The sequence below is a fragment of the Leptidea sinapis genome, chromosome Z (assembly GCF_905404315.1).
Source record: "Leptidea sinapis chromosome Z, ilLepSina1.1, whole genome shotgun sequence".
NCBI lineage: Eukaryota > Metazoa > Arthropoda > Insecta > Lepidoptera > Pieridae > Leptidea > Leptidea sinapis.
Window position 1 is genome coordinate 12490739 of NC_066312.1, and position 24211 is coordinate 12514949.

At 34.2% G+C, this 24211-nt stretch overlaps 1 protein-coding gene across 1 annotated transcript in view; it reads left to right on the forward strand.

Moving 5' to 3' along the window:
* The window catches only part of LOC126978928 (discoidin domain-containing receptor 2-like), a 188755-nt gene that overhangs the window by 116951 nt on the left and 47593 nt on the right, over positions 1-24211 (forward strand). The window contains exons 10-12 of the mRNA XM_050828055.1: positions 7930-8224; positions 8596-8699; positions 16113-16207. Of these exons, the coding sequence (XP_050684012.1) occupies positions 7930-8224; positions 8596-8699; positions 16113-16207 (494 nt within the window). The remainder of the gene's footprint in view (positions 1-7929; positions 8225-8595; positions 8700-16112; positions 16208-24211) is intronic.

A 24211-nucleotide genomic window follows, 5' to 3' on the forward strand; every position in this document is an offset into this window, starting at 1 on the left:
TAAAGTTTAAAATATCTACTTTCTATAAAATTTATTAAATTTAAACGAAAGTTAAAAATAATAATCGTTAATCCAGAATACAGGTTGATTTTTCTTTAGTCGTCGTGTATGGGTAAAAATTAAACAATTAGTTTTAAGGTCGAGCCAGTAAAACGTCGTCTTCACAATAAGCGCTTTATTACAATTTACAATTACTTCTCATATTACTTCACTTAATGTACGAATATGGTATTAGAAGGGAACTATGCCAGGCAACTGTTGTAGCTCGACTGCCTTGCTGATCGTTTGTGTTAAACACGTTAGTAACCGATTGACAACTTACTGAACAAAGAGGATGTTAAGTTGTCAGGAGGCAGATTAGAGAGAAACCAACATTGTCTATGGAATTAAAGTAAAGTAGACTTATGGTTTTAATATTTGTAACATTAGGATTAACTAAAAACACATACAGGACTCTAAATCTTCTTTATTTAATTTTTGAAAACATAATACCACACTATTGATATTGTAAGGATAAAATAAGGATCAAATTTTGGTAAGAAATGACATGTGACAAACATAAAGATATTCATTCTACAATTCATACGATTCGTAGTAAGCAACTCTTCATCTTCATCATCATCATCATCAGCCGGAAGACGTCTACTGCTGGATAAAAGCTCCCCCAAAGATCTCCTCAATGATCAGTCCTGCGATGTCCTCATCCAACGTATTTCGACGATCTCGACCAGATCGGCGATCGACACGGCGTCTTCCGGTACGTGGTCGCCATTCTAGGACTTTTCTGGTGCTCCGGCCATCTGTTCGTCGAACTATATAACGACGCAACTCTTATCTCGCGCTATTCCTTATAGTTATTGTTAATAACACGTTATTGTAATCAACACCACAAAATTATAATGCAGTTAGTTCTTAGAAACTTCCGAGAAATTCACGAGTACATAATAATAATAGTAATAATATTGACACACTTTTTACACAAATTATCTTGCCCCAAATTAGGCATATATAGCCTGTGTTGTGGGTTTCAAGACAACGATATATTTAATACAATATACTTACTTAAACATAGATAAATAAATACAAACATCCATGACTCGGAAACAAACATCCATATTCATCATATAAATGCTTGCACCTACCGGGATTCGTACCCGGGACCTCTAGCTTAGTAGGTAGGATCGCTAACCACTCGGCTATACAGTCGTCGTACATGTAACTTGTTTGTAAATAAAAATATTTACATCAATGGGGTGAATGTTTTATAGTTTTTGGTGCACCAGTACAACCCCAGTGAATACGTGCCACGAACGCGAACGAAACTTGGGCCAAAACTATGTTAACTAACTCCCGCATCGCTGCCAATATTCGAATAGGTCGCAGTTTTACTTTATTTACAACATTTGCCAGACTTATTTGTGCCAATACTTTACATGAATTCATTAAGTGTGAATTGTTCAGTTAAAGTTTATTCGGAGAAACGTTGTCGAAGAAAACTTTTTGTAGGCCAACGTCATGTAGATGCAGCTGAGATAAGTATAAATTGTAAATATTTATTATATGAATGCCTTAACTGTTGCTTTTCTGTGGCAGGAGTTACTCCTCGTCTTACACCAGACTATATTTTATTTAATGTATCAAATACACATGCGTAAAACAGCTATAGTTGTAACATATTTAACAATGACATTGGTATCAAAGTATGGTGAGCTTATTTTAAAGTTATATGTAATTCAAAGAATCTTTGTAATGTTATACTCTAGTCTTTATAGCCTATTAGAGTTAGTAATTATATTTAGTGCATTTTTTAGCATCTTATTTTATAACAAACTATGTCTGTAAGTTTATGCAGTTCAACATTCAAAATTCAAATTGAATTGCATAGTTTTTTACACATTCACATAACATTACTTTAACAAGAATATATTTGAAGCAGCAGTCACAAAGTTAATTACAAAAAATGCTTCTGCATCGCAAAAATCGTAGCAAAATTGGTTGTATTGCCCTATAACAATAGGCCATAGTACACTTAAAAAAAAACGAAAGCAAACCACGTCTATGTTAGCTCATTGCCTTTTATTTCTAACTGCGCTATGTACAGAATAGGCGATTACTTTTCAAGAATATATTTGATAGCAACATTCACAAAGTTTATTTATAAAAAAAAATAACGTTTCCTCAGATATTGAGTTATTTATAGCACAAATTGTCACAAATCGTACCAAAATTGGTTCCAGTGTCCCATAACAATACACTTCAAAAAAACGAAAGAAAACCGTGTCTATGTTAGCTAATTGCCTCTTCTTTTTAACTGCGAATGTTGCAGAATAGGTTATTCGCCATTTAAAAGTAATGTTATGAATACAGCAGATTCCACAGATTTTACCTTCTCCCAGTTTAGTGTCGGTTGTACGCCGGTGATCAAGTTATTTTATCATTATAGTGAGACAATATAACTAGTAAAAGAGTTTATATGTTTAGGAAGTTTGTTTACTTGAGATAGAAAGTGTGGAGGTGACTTACTATTGCAATTTCTTCGTTTACTTATGGTAGTGAATGTTGGATGTAGCAGAAGGAGATGGAAAGAGGAATAAATGTTGTAAAAATAAGGACGTTTTGTAGTACATGTGGAGTTAATTTCAAAAGACAGAGCAAGCCACAATGATGTGCAGTAAAAGATGATGTAGATACAGTTATTAATAGGTAAATATTGGGGTAATCTGGTTTCATAGAGAGGGTGGATTGAAATATAAACAGTATGAAATTATGGAACTAATGTTCAAAAAAACAGCTTCCATTCTGTTTAGTAAAAGTTGCAATTCATATTCTCTCTAGCACTTTGAAGAAAATATTAAAGAATACATACAGTTGAAAAGCCCTGTTTAAATAAATTATATGATAAAACTTTAAACAATCTTCCTATTAAGAAACAACATAATTCCTATCGAGTACCTTATTCATAAATATTTTTAGTTTGCATTCGTTAACACAAATACTGGTAAAAGCCGTATTCATGTAGTTTATGCGATAAGAGTTTTAAGTAATCTGCTGAATCAGTTACGTATAATAAAGTAAATAATGGCGCAAATCTTAATTCTGTAATGTTTTTATATTGTAAACGATACCTTAAAAATATATCTGCTAATACAATAACGTAAGCTTAATGTGTTATTATAGTATGTAACTAGGAACTATAAAGTGATAGGGATCGTAAAAACTGGAGCCTCATCAAACAACTTCATTTCTGGCTTCACTTTGACTTTGAAGTTCGTTACTTTTTCGTTTTTTTACCATAAGATAATAATTATACTATGCCTATATCATATAGCAATGACAGTATAATATTGTATATTTAATTAAAAAAGAGCGCAAAATGAGAAACTGGGAGAGTTTCGTGCGCAGCTTGTTCTCTCTCAGAGCGCCATTTGTTTCCGAAGCCGTAGTAGTATCTAGTATATTAGATATGATATCAAATAGAATTCTAAAGGAATAAATCATCAAATTTAATTTTGCGCAAGTGCAAGAAGTATACTTAAGCGACATAGGTTAACAAATAAATTCTATGCTTTATTTAAAACGAAAGACATATTAAAAATTGACAATGCTTTATATAAACTGGTAAAATACTTACAGATCATCCCATTAATGGATTAAATCATGACCTTCTCCACGATTTGTCGACCCAAATGTGGTTTTGTATCAGGATCACTGAATTTTAACCCATTCAACTGACACAACGTATTGAATAAAGTCCGCATAATATAGGATTCAGAGGAGGCAAACTTATATAATAAAATATTTTTTTTTTTAAGTTCTATTTAAACCAACTAGAATATACAGGAATAAAAAACACGACATATTTACACAAATAAAACTGAACACAAAATGTAATCCTAGCGACCCCTCGCTGCTCGAGTCCCGCATCGTTCAAAAATTTTGATTTCAATTTTATTTGTGTAATTAATCCCAGAAGTGAGGGTTACCGCTTTAAAACACAACAAATTGTTACGACATATTTAATTTATTTTCAACGAATTTGGTATTGAATCTAGATAACATATTGGATTCCAAAAACTAACTTTTTAATAAAACACTTGATTCATTTCAATTAATTATTAAATCAATTAAACTTTTTTAGAGTATTTATATAAAAAAAAAACATTTGCTGTTGCGGTACTGTCAGATAGATTTGAAAAATGTACCCCTTTCACATAATATTGTTCACGACCTGGATATAAATATAAATATAATTAATAACAAAATAAATTTTGCAACTATTGAACGTTTTCAAAATACGATTAGAAAATAAATATGAAACGTTAATGCAACATTCTGTAGAGCCAATCTTTAATTTCATTCACAAAATATGTTGAGCAATACAATTAGAATCAAAACCGTATAAGCTGACTCTTGGCATAGAGAAAATGTAATTTTGGCATCAATCCATCACGTCGCTCACCTTTTTAGCTTAAATCTACTTTTATTAGTTTGACATAATAATGAATAACTTTGCTAGTTTTGGCATTTCCGGCTATTTAAAAGGTTGTCACAATAATTTATAACCTCGTAAAAACCATTCCCTTTATTAACTGCGCGAAGACAAATTATTGTAATTTCTTGTTGGTAAATTGTTTATGGTTTTCGCGCCATTTTATCTCGTAAACAGTAATTACTTATTGTTATACCAGCTGTCACCTAAGCTATTTATTGCTGTGTTAGAAAACATATTCAAAAACATAGACTGGAAAGCCAAAGTTCTAAAAGTTGACAACAGCTATTTAAGTCATCTCAGGTTTGCTGATGATATAGTTATCCTGTCTGAAACACCCAAAGATCTATGCGAAATGCTATGCACACTTGATCAAGAAAGCTCAAAAGTTGGATTACAAATGAATGCTACCAAAACCAAAATAATGACAAACAGCATCAAATTACCCATCAGAGTCAAAGAAAACAGTATAGAATATGTTAACAGCTACATCTACCTGGGTAAGCAGGTATCATTTAATAAAACAAATAACGAAGACGAAGTCGAACGCAGAACAAAAATAACCTGGAAAAAATTCTGGTCGCTCAAAGAAATCTTAAAAGGAGACTATTCGCTGAATTTGAAAAAAACAGTATTTGATACCTGCATAATACCCTGTTTGTTATATGGCTGTCAAACATGGGTATTCACGACAAGAGCTAAACAGAAGATCAGGACAACACAAAGAGCCATGGAGCGAAGCATATTAAAAATAAGGAAAATACACAAAGTCAGAAGTTAAGAAATTAGACAAAAAACTAAGGTAACTGATGCCCTCATGCAAGCCCTTAAATTGAAATGGCTATGGGCTGGTCACGTAACTCGCTATAAAGACAGCAGATGGACACTCAGAATCACGCAGTGGAAGGGACCTAAAGGAAAACGACGAGTAGGCAGACCGCAAAGTAGGTGGGCTGATGAAGTAATGGAAATAGCCGGGAACGACTGGCAAATAACGGGTAAAGACAGAGACGCGTGGAAAAAGTTGGAGGAGGCCTTCACCCGAGTAGGGGTTCATATCCAAATAAATAAATAACCCATACAAATAAGTAACACGTACTAACATATAGATATTAAGAAAAATATAAACTAACACTAAATAACAACATTTGAAATGTACATATATTAAGGATATGAAATAAAAAAAGGCTTTATTATTATTATTATAATAATACCAGCTGTATTGAGCCATTTCGTAATTAGCAAATTGATTTGAATATAATAATAATCAAATGAAAACATCTCTAGGTAAATTTTCCAAGAGGCGAAATAACACCTCACACAAAAAAAATGTTATTAATTTTGTAACGAATAATTGTAGGATTGTTATTTTACGGCTGATAAAATATTATTTGTTCGCTTAGAATATGAATCTACATATTATATAGCATGAAAGTGAACAAACAAGAGAAATTTATCAGTGGATGACGCTTTACACGTTGGAGACGGCTCTCGGAGTGTAGGTATATTACTCATAGGTACCGGAAGCCTTCAGCCGCACGAAAGCCATCTAAGTTCTAAGTTAGCTCTTTGTGTAACAACAATTAGGTCTGCGCTCGACACCTATTTATTTGAACGCTTTGTCTTAATTTTACTCGTGTAATGTTTTGGACTCAGTAACATAAGTATGTTACTTATTCTTGGTAATAAAATCACTGTGAAATTACGGCAACTTTGCTCGATCCGGAAAGTTTTTAATTGAAGCGCCCAACTTGTAATCCTGTGTAAATATTGGTTTCGCCTCACGAATACTTAATAAAAAATATTAACTCTACTATTTTTATCATGATACTTTTGTACTTAATCTGATATTAATGTTTATATTTTGATTTGAGTTTGTTCAGTATTAACGTTTATCAAATAGTTGTTACTCTGATATAATAAATAAAAACTATAATTTTATTTGTATGTAACGATAAAAGATAAAACTTCCCAAATATCTGTTGTTAATATTCACAACCGAAATATTTATAACTATAAGTCGAAAGACAACTGCTATTTGACATACCAGTAGACCTTCCAAGTGTGAGATCCTAGACTCCTGCAGCTGGATCGTAAATCCACCAGTTTCAAAACCAACCCACCCATTCACCTTTCGTACCACAGCTTTGTGATTTAATCAATACCATTTAACGTATGCAAGCCTTCCGGTAATGCAACATTCGGCTACGTACTTCTGCATATTTTGTCATTTCTTATTAAATCCTGAAGCGAACCTCCGTACATAGACTATACTTTTGCCCTTTGATAGATATAATAAATTGTCATCTAATCAAGGACCCGACAGTAATGTTCTTGTGATGTTGATGGTCCTATGCTACTGATCAAAAACCTTCGTTCTAAGCCACAGAATTACATATATATACAGTTCAGTAACAGTATAGTAAAATACTTTACTGTAACGCGAATGATGCACAGCTGAAACGGATTCAACCATTAAACTTTATATTGCACCTACTAGCTACACAGTAAGTCCCAGTTTCGCTTGAAAAAAAATTTTGAAAGTTGAATTTATTTATGAATTCTACTGTCAAAATTTCTCCATAGTCTTAACCAAAACTGTAATATAATTGGCGTATTAAAGGTGAGTGATCTCCTCAAACTATTATATTGATGTCCAGTCCCTTGTAGTCGACTAACTTGAAACGTCTTCCAATACAGCTGTTATTCGTTTCGCATACGCTTCGTTGTCTTGCGCCTCGCTGCTGTTCAATAAATTTAAGATTCTTGTTCTGCAATCGGAAAAATACTCTGTGAAAGTTTGATTTACTTCAGTATTGAATAAAAAACAATAGTTGCCAGAACGCAATACGCTAAAGTGATATTGAAGTGACTAACTTTTTGCCCCAGTCAGGTATCTCTTTGTAGTTTCCCTTCTGATTCATGCTAGGGTTATCACTCTCAAACATTTATATGTATACTAGCTGACCTAGCAAACGTTGTATTGCCGATATTAAAATCGCGATACAAAAGTAACTGTTTATCGTAGATGGGTGAAAATTGAAGTTGTATGTATTTTTTAATGCTGACTCATAATCAATCAAATTTAAAAAATGTCAAAAAATTAAAAAAAAAAAATTGGCGTGGACCACCCTTTACATTTAGGGGAATCAAAAATACATGTTGTCCGATTCTCAGACCTACCCAAGATGCAGTCAAAATTTCATGAGAATCGGTCAAGCCGTTACGAAGGAGTTTAACTACAAACACCGCGACATGAGAATTTTATATATTAGATTTACATTGTGTTCTATATTTATTTATAATACAATTAGAAGACATAATAGCACATGTAGCAGAATAAATAATAACTAACAAAATAAATAAGTAACAGAAGCGTAATAAACTTTACATGGGCCTGAAAATATTCCGATTCGATTTATGAATCTTTTTTGTTACAGTGTCAACAGTCGTGAATCAATCGACGGAATTCCTAGACGAGTACTATAATACTATACGGCCTAAAAAGAAATCACACTTCTCCATCGAAGTGATCATAGGGTTGGCTTGCGGTGCTGTTGTTGTAGGCGGGGCTGTTATTGCGGCAACAGCAATACTTGCCACGAAGCGTGCAAGACGTCGCATACCACAGCTACTGGAGAAACCATTTTTTCCATCATTGAGAAGCAATTCGAGAAATAACAGGCGAGCGCCTCGACTTGCTTTATCTTTAGGAAACGGTCCACCGATGATCAGGTAAGTTATTTCTTGTTTAATTGCATTACAATCACAAATTCTCAACCCAGGCAAATTCACACTTTTATTATATAGATATTTTATTTATTCGATTGATTAAACAAAAAAATTATGATTTGTGTTTAACTTGTATTGTTCTCACAATTTTTCCAAAATTGTTTAATGTAGTGTCTATTTGCAATTCTATTTATTAAATTTTATTTGAAGAATAAATTAACCATTACAAGTAATGGTTATCGACATCCGTTAAGCACTGTGTAATTTACTTCTCACGGTAATATTGTTTGAGTTCTTGTTTAATAAAAAAAAAACTATAACAAAGAAGTTGCTCGAAGATAAAGAAAAACTAATTTTTACTGATTGTCAAGAAGCCCTGCGGTTGTCGACGACGGTAGTCACCGGGAGCCCTACAACATCTGGCGAGAAACCTTAAACCGACAGAAGAGAGAAAACATTGAACAAAACGAGTATAACGGTAAATATTCATTTTTATTGTTCTATTGTAAAAAAATCTAATATTATACTCCAAACAATTCAAATCGTTTTCTTGCTAAAATCTAACAAAAAGGTAATACACATAAAAATAATGTAAAATTCCAGTACAATTATTTATATAACTGATTTACTTATGTTTATATTTTACAATTCAATTTATCTCATTACCAACAATGCCCTTAGCAGATACAAAGCTTTTATGTTTCCGTTTGAATTAACGAAATATCCAACAGAGTTCATTAAATGATTACATTAGCTACGCTGAGCAAATACCTCGTGGGCATTATCTACCTAAAAATCAAAAGGAAACAAAAGCAAATAAGTATAACACACATTAAGTAACGTTTTGAGGGGTTGACCCCATTTATAAGCATATATACTAGCTGACCCAGCAAACGTTGTATTGCCGATATTAAAATCGCGATACAAAAGTAACTGTTGATCATAGATGGGTGAAAGTTTGAAGTTGTATGTATTTTTTAATGCTGACTCATAATCAAACAAATTTAAAAAAAATGTCAAAAAATTTTAAAAAAAAATCGTGTGGACCACCCTTAACATTTAGGGGGATAACATAGATGTTGTCCGATTCTCAGACCTACCCAATATGCACTCAAAATTTCATGAGAATCGGTCAAGCCGTTTCGGAGGAGTTCAATGTTTAACACCATGACACGAGAATTTTATATATTAGATAGACAAAATATGTTTAGTTTCGAGCTAAAAGTATAAAAATAGGGACAAAAAGTTTTTAGCACAAAGACGAAAACAGTTTTGCAAAAATAATGAAAGCCTAGTAAATTTATTGTAAAAAATAAGTATTTTGTACAACGTCATGTTGTTGTTGCCAAGAAAAATATGAACATGACCACAATTAGTAGTTATAATCCTACCTACCATCTTGCTACCTAAATCCTCATAATTATCGATCCTACCTACTAAGCTAGAGATCCCGGGTTTGATTCCCGGTAGGTGCAAGCATTTTTATGATGAATATGGATGTTTGTTTCCGAGTAATGGATGTTTAAATGTATTTATGTATGTTTATATGTATTTATGTATGTTTAACCCATAACACAGGCTATATATGTTTAATTTGGGGCAAGATAATTTGTGTAAAAAGTGTGTCAAAATTATTATTATAATATAAGGCCTATTTCTACGAAATGCCACCGACTGGGTAGCACAGCAGTGCCTTTTTCTACCACGGGGCTGTAGCTAGGGAAATAACTGGGCTAATGAAAGTAAACACTTATGCCTGGAATGAACATGGCGTATATTTCTCATAAAAAAAAAGCTGACGGATCTCGGGTAGTGTTAATATGAAATATTTTAGTCTTAAATTGGCTTTTCTATAGTCGTAAAGTAGGTTTGTGTTGTAATTTTTCTATTATTCATTATAATTTGGGTATGCATAAATATAGCAAGAATAGCTTTTTTTCCTTAAAAACATTTACTTAAAGTTCGATTGTTACACATATAAATCTTAAAGCAAGATTTCTTATCACCAGCTGGGAGATACTAATTAAAACAACATTTTTTAAATAATTGGTAATGATGCCGTCATTTCAACGCTTAGTCGGCAAAAAGCGTAAATAATTACGAACGCAAAACCTAACCTATATTTCACATCAAGTCAAATGCTCGGTTTTAATTCAAAACTCATAATGTTTCTCAATTAAGCTGGGCGACCAATTAAAACCACGTGCTTTCCTACATCTGCTATTTAATTGCTGTTGGCAAATTTTTATTAACACAAACGGATTTCGTACTTGAGAGTCAATCGATAGCGTAATTAAAACATTTTATACTCAGTGAGGTAAAACTAAGTTTTAGTAAGGTTTGTAGTTAAACTCCTTCGAAACGGCATGACCGATTCTCATGAAATTTTGAGTGCTCATTGGATAGGTCTGAGAATCGGACAACATCTATTTTTCATCCCCCAAAATGTTAAGGGTGGTCCACGCCAAATTATTTTGATATTTTTTTTAAATTTCAAAAAAAAATGATTATGAGTCAGCATTAAAATATACATACAACTTCAAATTTTCACCCATCTACGATCAACAGTTACTTTTGTATCGCGATTTTAATATCGGAATTTTATATTTTACATTATTATATATTTTGGCATATTATTTCAATTACTTTATGTTTTAGGACCGGAGTATCACTATATTCCAAAGGTATTGATGATGACTTTAAAAATAGCATAAATTGGCTCCATATCTACTTTGTGTAGTGTATGCATGTAACTTATATTTAGTTGAAATATTATTTTTCTAATCTTTATTATTATTTATTTTATCTTAAATAGTTTTTTTTTTATTAAATTTGTGCTGAATAATAAATATTAAATTTACAAAAGTACAATAAATACGCACGTAATATATAACATCGAAACGCAATGCTATTGGTTGAAGCGCAGTGTGACGTCAGAATCTATCCCAAGATTGTACTAATAAATGTATGGGCATTTATAGGTTAGAAAAATATGTTCTAAATAAGTAATCACCAACAAATTATATACTAAAATCTTCTCCGAAACACGCTGCATCTAATGGTACAAGAATTCTCTTGTGATCCCGATAACCGAAGGAAAAAACCGGCCATAAATTTATTAGTACAACATAGATGCTTGGCATAGACTCTGACGTCAGAGAAACTTTGTTTAATAATTTTTAGGATGTAATAAATCAAATTTAAGTATTTTTTCAAATTCATGCATATACCTACCCTATTCGGTTCCCTTTATTAACACAGATATTAAAAAACACTGAATATTCATGTAAGGATAACAGGTTTCAAACTCAGATGTATTTTTTTTATTTCTTTCATTGTATTGTATATTTTGCGATACTAGGTACTTAGGTATATTTAAAGTATAACTTATCTTTCTTTTTAACAAATGTACGTACAGTTTGAAATCAGCCCACAGTATTTCAAGCTTTAAACTGTGTTGCAATGCTCTCACATTGTGCAAGTTAGCTCACACAGCTCTCAACACGCCACTTGGCTCTACTCGTTAACTTACACCTTCCTTGTTTGTTACTTCACCCACCCACTACTACTCATATTCCTTTCGTCTTGCTCCATATATATACTAATCTTGTCATTTATATCTTAGTTTTACTTAACGTATTAGTAATTTATTTGCGTACTATCTCCTAGTGCATTTTTTTAACCCCAGGGCAAACCCATGGGCAAACGCCCATGAACAGGGCGTTTGCCTCCTTGGCATTGGCCCCCTCTGATATTAAAAAAAATACACAGCCAGAATATTTCAACAATATTTAACAATTCACATCTGACTGTTTGTCGAGGCGTTTTTATTTCTATGCGTACTTATGGTAGTGAATGATGGGGATAGCAGAATAGTTTAAGACTGATTTTGAAAGACAGATTCACATTCTAGGATGATTTTATTTAAAATAAGGTCAATAGTACCAATGGCCTAATGCAGGTTTGTATTTGGGGTCTATTATAGGACATTCATGTCCATGTATTTTTTTTTTGAATTCATACAACTCAATGTTCAATTCCTAACCCTTTGTATATCTGCAAGGATTATTCTCGAAAGACGAAAAGTGTAGTAAATAGTACAAAAAAAATATGTAATTGTAAATATGTTTGTTTACAATAACAGCTCATTTTGTTTACAATAATAATTCCTTAAGTAAGCATCTTAAAGATTCTCAGAAACGATCGACGTAATAATATTGATTGTAGTAAAGTGTGTCCGAAGAACCGCGTGGGTGAAGTGTCATTGTGTAATTAACATTAAATAATAACATGACCACCAAATAGTTGGTCTCATAAATTATAATCAATTTAAGTAAGGGCTGCTGAAATGTTATAAAGCAGATCGGGGGATACTAGCTAATATAATTTGAGTTCTAATTATGTAAATAAAATCTCAATCTCAAAAAAATTGCCTACCTTACTTTGGGCAAACCATGCGAAACATCTCAAGGCGACTTACGTAACAAATTGCGAATATTAGACACAGCCGTCACTGTAAGTCAGCTGTATGTTAACACATAACAGACCGTCCAAGCCATACATTCGCTTATCCACTACTTACACTTCGATCAACCCAAAAATTTTGGCAAAAACGAACAGATTTCTTCCAAGATAGTACGCGAAGCCATTAAATTTAAAAACATCAAAATTTTAATAGAAGAGATGGGCTAAAATTATCTAACAATTGGGATCCATATTCATGTAATATATGAATTAAATCTATTTAATAGTTTATATTTTCATTTATGAAAATTTAATATATGTTCACAAAAATCGTCACCTTTTTGCTCTTAATAGTGATTATCATTATTATAACACTAGAAATAAGGGATTGCTTGTAACTAATTCTAGTAGGCTTCATAAGATACATAATAGCTTTAAGGGTAAATGTATACACTTCTACAATAAAGTTCCAGCCACTGTTCAGGCATTATCTATAAACAAATTTAAATGTTTTATAAACAAATGGCTCTGTCGTAAATCCTATTACTCCACTGCTGAATATCTAAATGATCGGACAGCCTGGGACTAGATTGTGATAATTTTATAGCGACTGTACAATATTGTATATTTTTATTGAAAAGAGCGCATAAAAAAAGAATGCTGGGAGAGTTTCTTCCGCCGCTTCTTCTCTCTCAGAGCGCCATTTGTTTCCGAAGCGGTAGTAGTATCTAGTAGTATAAGAAATGACATCAAAAAGAATTCTAAAGGAATCAATTTTGAGAAAATAAATGCCTTTTATGCCTTTTTATGCCTTTTACGTTTTGCCTGGACATTCATTCATAAAGACAAACAGGCAATAATTCCAAGAGTATTTTTTAAATATTCAAAGTTCAGTTCTTGTTTTATTACTATTCTATTAGATAGATTTGTCTTTTATATATAATAATAAAAAATTTACATACTTTTACACATATTATCTTGCCCCAAACTAAGCATAGCCTGTACTATGTGTACAAGACAATGATATTATATTTAATAAATTATACTAACATAAACATACATAAATATAAACAGAAATATCCATGAGTCGGAAGCAAACAGCCATATTCATCATATAAATGTTTGCACCTACCGGGATTCAAATCCAGGGCCTCTATACTATACATATATTATACTATACAATATATATACTGTATGTAATAAACAATTGCTTACGTCTCTCTTAAGCATAGAAAAACGGAATTTATTTGTTATATTTAGGAATGCTTACGCAAGACGTACTAAAGGTAAAAAGATTTAATCCTATTATTCCTGAAACATGTAAAATAATTTTTATTCCACTATTTTGCTACACTTACGTACCTCTTATAAATATATTAAACATGTCACGATAAATTCTTATGACAAAACCGGAAACTCTTGTGAAGTAAATTCAAAGACACGAAAGACGATCGTTACAATGCCGGAAGTCCGATCAGTATCTGGCATTATTCAATCGGTGCTGTATTGTAAGGAGGTGCGCTCCGATAGATAATAACGAATGGAATTCTTTTGGTATTGCCATATTATCTTGAAGAGTTGCTCTTTGCATTTAAAAACAATTTAAGAGCAAAAATAACTGAGCTTGCGGAGCTCTATAATAATGAATAATAATGAACTATTTAACCGACAATTTATTATTTAATAAATAAAACCATAACTTAAAACCTATAACTAATAATCCGTTCTTCTGTTCATCCGTCTGTCTGTCTGTCCGTCTGTCACCAGGCTGTATTTCATGAACCGCGATAGTGAGACAGTTGAAAATTTTACAGGATGATGTATTTTTGATGCCGCTATAACAACAAATACTTAAAACTAGAATCAAATAAGTCTGACTCGCACTTCGCCGGTTATTCTCTAGAGCATAATATGTAACAAAACTTTTAATTATTGAAAAAATCATACCGACGAATTGAGAACCTCCTCCTTTTTTGGAGTCGGTTTAAAAACCCAGAATCTTGTGCGGCATCCCAATTGCGCTCGTCAGTTTGGTACGTAAAATGTTCAGTCTCAATAGTTATACCGTAAACCCACCGGTCTTCCATCATATCGCTATAACGTGCCTTCCTTTACTGACTCTTCAAATAAATACGCAACCGATAATCATCTGATGTGGCTATCTGCTTTCATAGAACAGAGTAAGTACTTAGTTAAGTAAGTAAGTAGTTCATTCGTTCATCTTATCACTTACAACTACAATTTCAAAGTGAACAAGTGGCATGAGACACTTTGCCACCCATTTATATCTAAAAACATTAATCACACCTTTTTTCGACCAGTAGTAATTGAAAAAAAAAACTTTTTTTTATTTAATATATTAATTTTAAATAATTACAAGAGCTATACTAGATTCTCAAATCAATTTAAGACTTTTTTTTATGATAATAAGGGACGAGACGAGTAAGACGTTCAGCTGATGGTAATTGATACGCCCTGCCCATTACAATGCAGTGCCGCTCAGGATTCTTGAAAATCTCAAAAATTATGAGCGGCACTACAATCGCGCTCGTCACCTTGAGACATAAGATGTTAAGTCTCATTTGCCCAGTAATTTCACTAGCTACGACGCCCTTCAGACCGAAACGCAGTTATGCTTACACATTACTGCTTCACGGCAGAAATAGGCGCCGTTGTGGTACCCATAATCTAGCCGGCATCCTGTGCAAAGGAGCCTCCCACTTGAATACTCTTTAAACTTACTATAATATCGTAAAAATACTTCTCGTTTTTATCATTCAATAACAACGTATGTAATAAACTTTAATATGTCTTTTTAATTGTATTCATTTTTAATAAATTAACATACTGTGTGGTTTTGGAATAATATTCCACTAAGGGTATAAAAATCGCTTTATCAATCTTAATTTTATACATGGAAAATTGGAATGATAATGGGAAATAATAAAAACTGACTATGTCTCCAACTAAATGAGTAATAGTCTATACACTACACGGTCAGCTGCTGCGAACTATAGGCGCCGCCAGACCGTCATGCGACATGCAACACACAGACGAACAAGTTTGAGACGATGTAATAAAAGTTTCACTTTAAAAAATTATGTTCTCTGTTTATCGAATACTCGAATAATAAATCTAGATGAGATACGACACAAGATAAACTAGACAGTCTGCACTAGAAATTTAATAATGGCAAAAATATAAGACGACTAATTGGTAGAGAGAAATAAATAGTAACACTGTGTTGTATGTCTTTTAAAACTTATCATGTCGACTTACTTCTTTGCTCAGACTAAAATGTTTTGAACATAATATCGTCTCATTTCAAAAGTTATAAAAGAGAACTTACCAAACGAAAACACATCCTTTGAGTCAAATATTACATAAGATTTTCTAAAGTAATCTAAGTACATTTTTGTTTCTTTAGAAATATGCGAGGATCCGACATTCCCGCGTCCTTATATGATGAAACGACCCGACCCTCACGAGAGCTTCTACGCAGCTACGGACATTACCCAGCACGTAAGTTTTATATTCTATTTACCTCAAGATATGATGAAAGATGTTTGTTTTACAGGGTGTAACACGCTGTCAAGATTGTGTAGTATTATTGTATTCTAGTGTTTTATAAATAGTAACAACGTATAAACTGGTTTGTAAAAATAAAGAGATTGAATTCAAATTTATTGTTATACGAGTAGTGTCATTCAATATGTTTTTGATTTGATTCATAGCTAAAGCTGTTTTAAATTAATTATAAGACGATGAAGAATTCTAATAGGTATTCCAAGTCGGAGATTTAGAGGTTCGCTCTTTTACCAGTGGGAGGCTCCTTTGCACAGGATGCCGGCTGGATTATGGGTGGTACCCATCGATCAAACGGCGCCTTTTTCTGTCGTGTAGCAGTAATGTAAGCTAATGCTTATGGTTGTGTTTCAGTCTGAAGGGCGTCGTAGCTAGTTAAATTACGGGGCAAATGAGACTTAAGATCTTATATCTCAAGGTGACGAGCGAATTTGTAGTGCCGGTCAGAATTTTTGAGTTTTCAAGAATCGATTGCACTGCATTGTAATGGGGGGCGCATTAATTACCATAAGCTGAACGTCGTGCTCGTCTCATCCCTCAGTGTCATAATAAAAACATTTCTTTTCATTCTCTCTTTATGTATATATCTCTTCAACAAATAAATTTTATGGCAACATACAGCGAAGACTTTAAATTAAACTAAATTTGTGGGGAAAATGATAGTATTCACTTTATTTATTTTTTGTATTTTATTTGTTTATAATCCATTAAATTCCCTAATTTCATTCGTTACTTTGAATGATGTACAGAAATATTGAAAAATAGTATACATAGATATATTAAATATATTAAATATCATAGATGTATTAAAAGGGACGAGACGAGCAGGATGTTCAGCTGATGATAAGTGATACGCCCTGCGAATTACAATGCAGTGCCGCTCAAGAATATTGAAAAACCCATAAATTCTGAGCGGCACTACAACTGCGCTCGTCACATTGAGACATAATATGTCGAGTCTCATTTACCCAGTAATTTCACTAGCTACAGCGCCCTTCAGATCGAAACACAGTAAAATAGGCGCCGCTGTGGGAGCCTTGATCTATATGGTATCCGGTGCAACGGAGCCTCCCACTGGAAAAGGATCATGTAGGAGAGAGTGAGAATTACATGGAGGGAAGATAGATACAAAAAATAATAAATAGATTCTAGAGGCAAGTAAAAAATACTTCTCCTTACTCATCGCTTCCATCGCTCTACGTTCACATGTATTTAAACAGTTGCGGTAGGATACATAGTAAGCTGTTGCTTCTCCTGGAGACGCTACTTCAAGATATTGTGACACGGCTACTGTTGCTGGATTCAAAGCTTTCGTGAATGTTGACGTCTGGCATTCTACACCCGCTCGTTTTACGAGGAACTTCTTGTCTCGACACTTTGTGGTATTTACCGGCTGCAGCTTACCCGAACCAATACGACTAAGGGACCTTTGAGATTAGAGTTTAGTCCCAATTTAAGGCCGACGGCGCATCTCTAGACTCCTGGTGTTACGGACTATAATGGTTAGCACCACACTCTTACCGTTGGCCCATTTGTTAAATAAAAAAAACTTTTAGCCAACTTCCATTTAGTACGGTAAAGAAACGCATACTTAATCTCTGCGCTAAATATGACTTTGTGCTGTGAATGTTTAGCCTGGCTCTTTCTGGTGGATATCGTTGAACTGGCCTCATTGTTTCCATTTCAGTTACAGTAGTATTCAATACCATAAGTTCTAGAGGAAGACAGCTTTACGCCAATTGTTTCATTGGTGTCGGTAGACTAGTAAATGGTTTTAGTTCTTGCGCTGTGTATATGAACACACTCCACCGATGTCAAAGCGGGCCGTTGAGACAGAAATCTGTCTCTCACTACTCCATTAGATTACTTATCGCGTAGTGAAGCAATATTCGAGAACACTATACAACTTCTAATAGTCGAAATGATGGAATGACTTTAATAACCATCACACTTACTATAATATCATATGTGGATAACATTAACGCATACTCTCCTAGTATCGGGTTATCATTAAATAAATACAGCCTACGATGGAGAATTTTGTTCCGAATACAGCACTTTCCTCTTATTAATATCTAAAAAACCTACAATATATTTACCTAGGTTATAAATAAACTTGTTGTTCTCCTACTGAGCAAAACGATAAACTATTCACTAATGCGAATTGCAATTATCACCTAAATTAAATTCGATTTCCATAAACAATTTAGGATTTTCGCGTATGATCCACCACTCATAAAGAGAATACTAAGTTATTGTCACTCATCATTATCATGACGGTAAAAGCACTCACAGTATTAATTAATCCCTCTCTCGTAATCAAAATTTCAATTTAGCATTGAATAGTCTAATCCCGATGCGTTAAAATTGAAACTAGTTTGTTAAAACGTAGGTAAAGGCAATGTAAATGAACACAGAATGGATGAATGATATGGTGAATTATATTGTTTTGTTTTCATCAGGTAACTTCGATATCGTCCAGAGCTTTAATTTTTTAACTTTATTTTTTTTAACTCACTAGATATACTATATTATATTATATATATATAACTATATTCTTAAGAGAAGCTTATGCGTTGAATATCTTTTACATACGTAAATATATTGCGTGAACAGCTAATTGATTATGAAAGGAGTGGAGTGAAAAACAAACCGGTTTGGTATAGACGTTTATTCAAATCCTACTTGGGAATCTGTTATTTGGCATGATATTAGTCGAATGTTTGTATAGGTTATACTTTGGGACTGTAAAAGATCTAGCTGTCTACATAGTTGTCGTATTATGAGGATAACAAAAGAAGTAAAGATAAGGATCTGATGATATTGTGCCTGTAAACAATTTATTCTAATTACGGAAAAAAAAAGCACCAAGAGTCTGTCGACTAATTGGGAAGCTTCCTTAGAGCTTTGAGCATAAATACGGACGTTTTGTTTGTTAAAATGTTTCATAAGTAAAAGTTGATATAGGCTCTGGCCAATTTAACCAGTATAAACAATCCTATGTGCACCAAATATTATGGAGAGATATATAATATATAGCATGCTTTAATTTGATTTGTAATAAATTATAAAAATCCATTGAAGTTTTATATAATATTTAATCTTTATTATGTTATTGTTAAGCCTGCCTATTCTTCAATGTAGCTGGATAATGTAACATGCTCCACTGTGAAAAAAAATGTGTTAATGTTTCAAAACGATTGGTAAAAACACAACAGTACATGTAATAAAAATTATATGTAAGTTACACAATAGTCCAACATAAACATTAATATATAATAAGCTCGAAAAATACATTCACGGCATATAGGTACCTTGTCTTGTCATAAATATTGAAACAAAGAAGAAAAAGAATTTCTATTACAAATAACATTTATTACTTTTACAGTGTGTTAGTTTAATACATAAATATAAAACAATTTACAATACAAAAGCTTATTTAAAGTCTCCATTGGCTGCAATACAGTCCTTTTAAACTATGAGGCCAGTTATCAATAGAAGCACGCACTTTTTCCATGGGAAAATTCTTGACTGCCAATAGTACGGATTGTTTTAGGGACTCTAAATTATCATGGCGTTCAGAGCAAAGCGGACTCTCCAAAACTGGCCACAAATCATAATCCAGCGGATTAAGATCGGGACTACACGACAGCCAGTCTTCATCTCTGATGAAATCCGGAACGTTGGTTTCCAACCAAGATTGCGTAAACAGAGCTTTATGACCCGGCGCCGAGTCTTGCTGGAAGGACCATTCTTGGTTATTGAATATGGTGTTGTTAAGGGGCTTCATTACTTAAGAATGTTATCATAATACACATGTGCCGATGTTTTGATACCTTTTTCTCAAAAGTATAGCTCAGTCACTCCTTCATAGCTAATACCCCACCAAACCTCCACTGAAGTCGGATAGTGCCCACGTTGCACCCAGTCGGCTAATTGGGAATCTTCCTTATAGCTTTGAGCATAAATATGGACATTTTGTTTGTAAAAATGTTGCTCAATTGTAAAAAAAAATCTCATCCGTAAACAAATATTTTCTGTGACCCCCTTAGCGTACCGCTTTAGTAGTTGTTTCGATTTTACCACCCTATTCTTTTATAAATTATCAGTTAAGAAATGACCAGTACATCTTTTTTTTTTTATGGAATAGGAGGACAAACGAGCGTACGGGTCACCTGTTGTTAAGTGATCACCGCCACCCATACTCTCTTGCAACACCAGAGGAATCACAGGAGCGTTGCCGGCCTTTAAGAAAGGTGTACGCGCTTTTTTTGAAGGTACCCCTGTCGTATCGTCCCGGAAACACCGCACAAGGAAGTTCATTCCACAGCTTTGTAGTACTTGGAAGAAAGCTCCTTGTAAACCGCACTGTGGAGGACCGCCACACATCCAGATGGTGAGGATGATATCCTAACTTGTGGCGTGTGGTGCGAAGGTGGAATTCGGCGGCAGGAATTAGGTAAAACAGCTCTTCGGAACACTCCCCGTGATAAATGCGGTAGAAGACACACAATGAAGCGACGTCTCTACGCAACGCCAAGTGATCCAGCCGTTCACAAAGTACTGAGTCCCCGACAATTCGCGCTGCTCTGCGTTGCACGCGGTCAAATGGATCGAGCTGATACTGGGGTGCGCCAGACCAGAGATGACAGCAATACTCCATGTGTGGCCGGACCTGCGCTTTGTACAGCGCTAGAATGTGGGCCGGCTTGAAGTATTGCCGTGCTCTATTAATGACGCCCAGTTTCTTTGAAGCCAATTTGGCTTTGCCCTCCAGATGGCCACGGAATTGGCAATCGCTCGAGATTTCGAGACCCAGTATTCCGATACTAGGCGAGGCTTTTAGGGAAGTGTTATCGAAGAGCGGTGATGCGACAAATGGGGTTTTTTTAGTGGTAAACGCGAAAACTTGAGTCTTCTGGGGGTTAAATTGGACAAGGTTCAATTTACCCCATTCCGCGACCTTCTCAAGAGAGATCTCGATAGAAGACACAAGTTTCTCCCGGCACTGGTCGACGATTTCCCGAGAGAGACGTGCATGGCCCGTGTATACGGCATCACCAGTGCTGTCATCTGCATAGCAATGAATGTTGGAGGTGTCCAACATATCATTGATATGCAGAAGAAACAGCGTAGGAGATAGCACACAGGCTTGGGGCACTCCAGCATTCACGGGCTTCGGGTTCGAGCAATGTCCGTCGACAACGACCTGTATGCTGCGCCCAGTGAGGAAGCTGGAGGTCCGCTTGCACAAGCTCTCGGGCAGCCCAAATGATGGAAGTTTAGAGAGGAGCGCCTTATGCCATACACGATCAAAGGCCTTCGCTATATCCAGGCTAACTGCCAGGCCTTCCCCCTTGCTTTCAATAGCCGCAGCCCATCTATGTGTTAGGTATACCAGAAGATCACCTGCCGACCGACCATGGCGAAACCCGTATTGTCGGTCGTTGATCAACTGGTGACCCTCTAGGTATACCAAGAGCTGACGGCTAATTATGCTCTCCATGATTTTGGAGAGCAGGGAGGTAATAGCAATAGGCCTGTAGTTTGCTGGATCCGAACTGTCTCCTTTTTTTTGGATCGGATGGACAAGGGCTGACTTCCATGAGTCAGGGACTACGCCTTTGGAATAAGAGTGCCGGAATAAACGCGTTAGCACCGGCGTCAACTCAGGGGCACACGTTCTAAGCACGATTGGAGAAATGCATCTACATCTACATACATCTCTTATAGACTGCAACTCCTAAGTCATCTTTTAAAATACACGACATAGTTCTAGGTGCTATCTTCATCTCCCGATATAAAATTTTCTTCTTTTGGACAGGATTTCTTCGAATTCTTTCCCTTTTGCTTAGACCACCTTTTTCGCACGAACACTACGTGGACGGCCAGATCCTTCTCTGTCAAAAACAGAAGAGGTCTCATTGTACCTATTAATGGCCCGGTACACAAACATTTTACTAATACCAAGCATAAGAAGAGTTTTAAAAATAACATTTGCCTTCATACCTATTATGCGTAATGCAATCACAGTGATTCGGTTCACTTTATCACCCCACTCCATTTTAATATCTCAAAATATTGTACAATATATTGGCGCCAAAATGAGTAAACTCAATTAACATTCATATAAAAATGAGAGATTCAAAATTCGAATGTAATATTTTGTTTATTTTTAATTGTAACAGTATTTATGGCCAGACTAAATATAGTTTTCAAATTAACGGCTATCAAATTACTAACTTGATAGCCGTAAAACCAATAAAGTGTCACAATAAATGCAAGATATTTAAAATACAAATTCGGATGAAAAATATGATCGGATAAAATAAACGGAGGCTACTCAATTCACGAAGTTTTAAGCTTTTGTTTTTATTGAGTTTAAAAGGTTTAACCTGTCCGAATTTTACATTTTAAAGGCCTTACCATGTCTTCGTTTATTCAGGTAATGAATCAGTGAGTGTTTTTATAATTCAATTTAACGTCAGTGCTACTATAGTGATCGATTATTCATGATTTGTTTGAAAATATTTCTACGTTCATGTTTCACGATATGTTTATAAATAGTAATATTTAGTTTTAGGTATCGTTAAACATTTCATGGAATTCGCACGATTGGAACCACAAACCTGTGCTTGTAGTTATATAATATTGTTATGTGCTTAGGGCATTACAACGTTTAGATAGACTGTGACAGCTGTGAAAACGTCAAAAATTTGATGCTGTCAGTTAACTTCTATTTTGAGGAACGCACACACTAATACAAAGTGACATACAAATAGCGTGTGTAAAACGTAGCTTGTCATGCACACTAAAGTAATAAACCTAGCCTGTTTTCATCGGTTGTCTAGCAACAATATCATATCGGCTTTATCTAGATGCATAAATTATTTAAGGTTTGAAGTAGGTAAAGGTTAGGTAGCCTCTTTGAATCGATGTGATTCTTTCAAATGATAATTAAAATTTAATTATTTTATGGAATAGTAAGACAAACTATCTTACGTGTCTCCTGATGGTAAGTGATTTACCACCGCCTATACTCGTTTTCAAGATCTAAAGAAAAAAAACGTATTTTAAGGTTGAAATAATTAAAATAAAAGAAAACCTCAAGCTACAAGGATAAAAATGCAGTTGGTTAAGCGGTGCCTACGATGACTAGTATGCGGAAAGAAATCTTCAAAAAACATACAAAATGCTAAAAATTCCAAATGAAATATGGAATATGTTGACTTAATACCTCTAAAGCCTTATACGCACGGAATTTTCTGAAACTATGTCGCCAACTAGCCTCAAATTTCAAAATGTCTTTCCATTAACCCTTTCGCCAGTTTTTTCTTTTGTCTTTCCTTGTTCCAATATTTTTCTCGGTTTTAATATATTGTTACGTAAAAGTACTATAGGGTTCCAAAAACTCCAGTAAAATTCCACAAAAAGACTATTACACACCGCAGTAGTCTTCAGTAGTTCTTAAGACAGAGCACACCAGTAGTTGTATCGCTTCTTATCTTATAAATGTTCACGTCAACGCTTAGTCACTGATTTAATTAATAAATCAAATCAAAGTTGTTCTCGAATAAAATCCTCTAATATTAAAGTAAAGGAAAGATTAAACAAATTGTTTACAAAACAACTCTTTATGTCAAGGTCGATAATCCTTTTAGCCGGGGTTGGTGTTTATTGGATTTAGGTAGGTCAAGTTATAGAATTCTCGCAAAAATTCGACGTTCTACGTGACTTTCATAACAATATTGCTTTATTGGTAATAAAGTTAGAGCTCTTTCTATGTAGGCTGTATATAGTAAATAAGTAGTTGACCAAACTCTTCTCGGTGTGAAAACTGGGAAGAAAGCAGTTCTCAGACATAGCTAGGTCGGTGGATGCCACCGAAATCTACGTGCAGTGTCCAAATCGTTATTGGCGATGCCGAAATATGCAATGTAT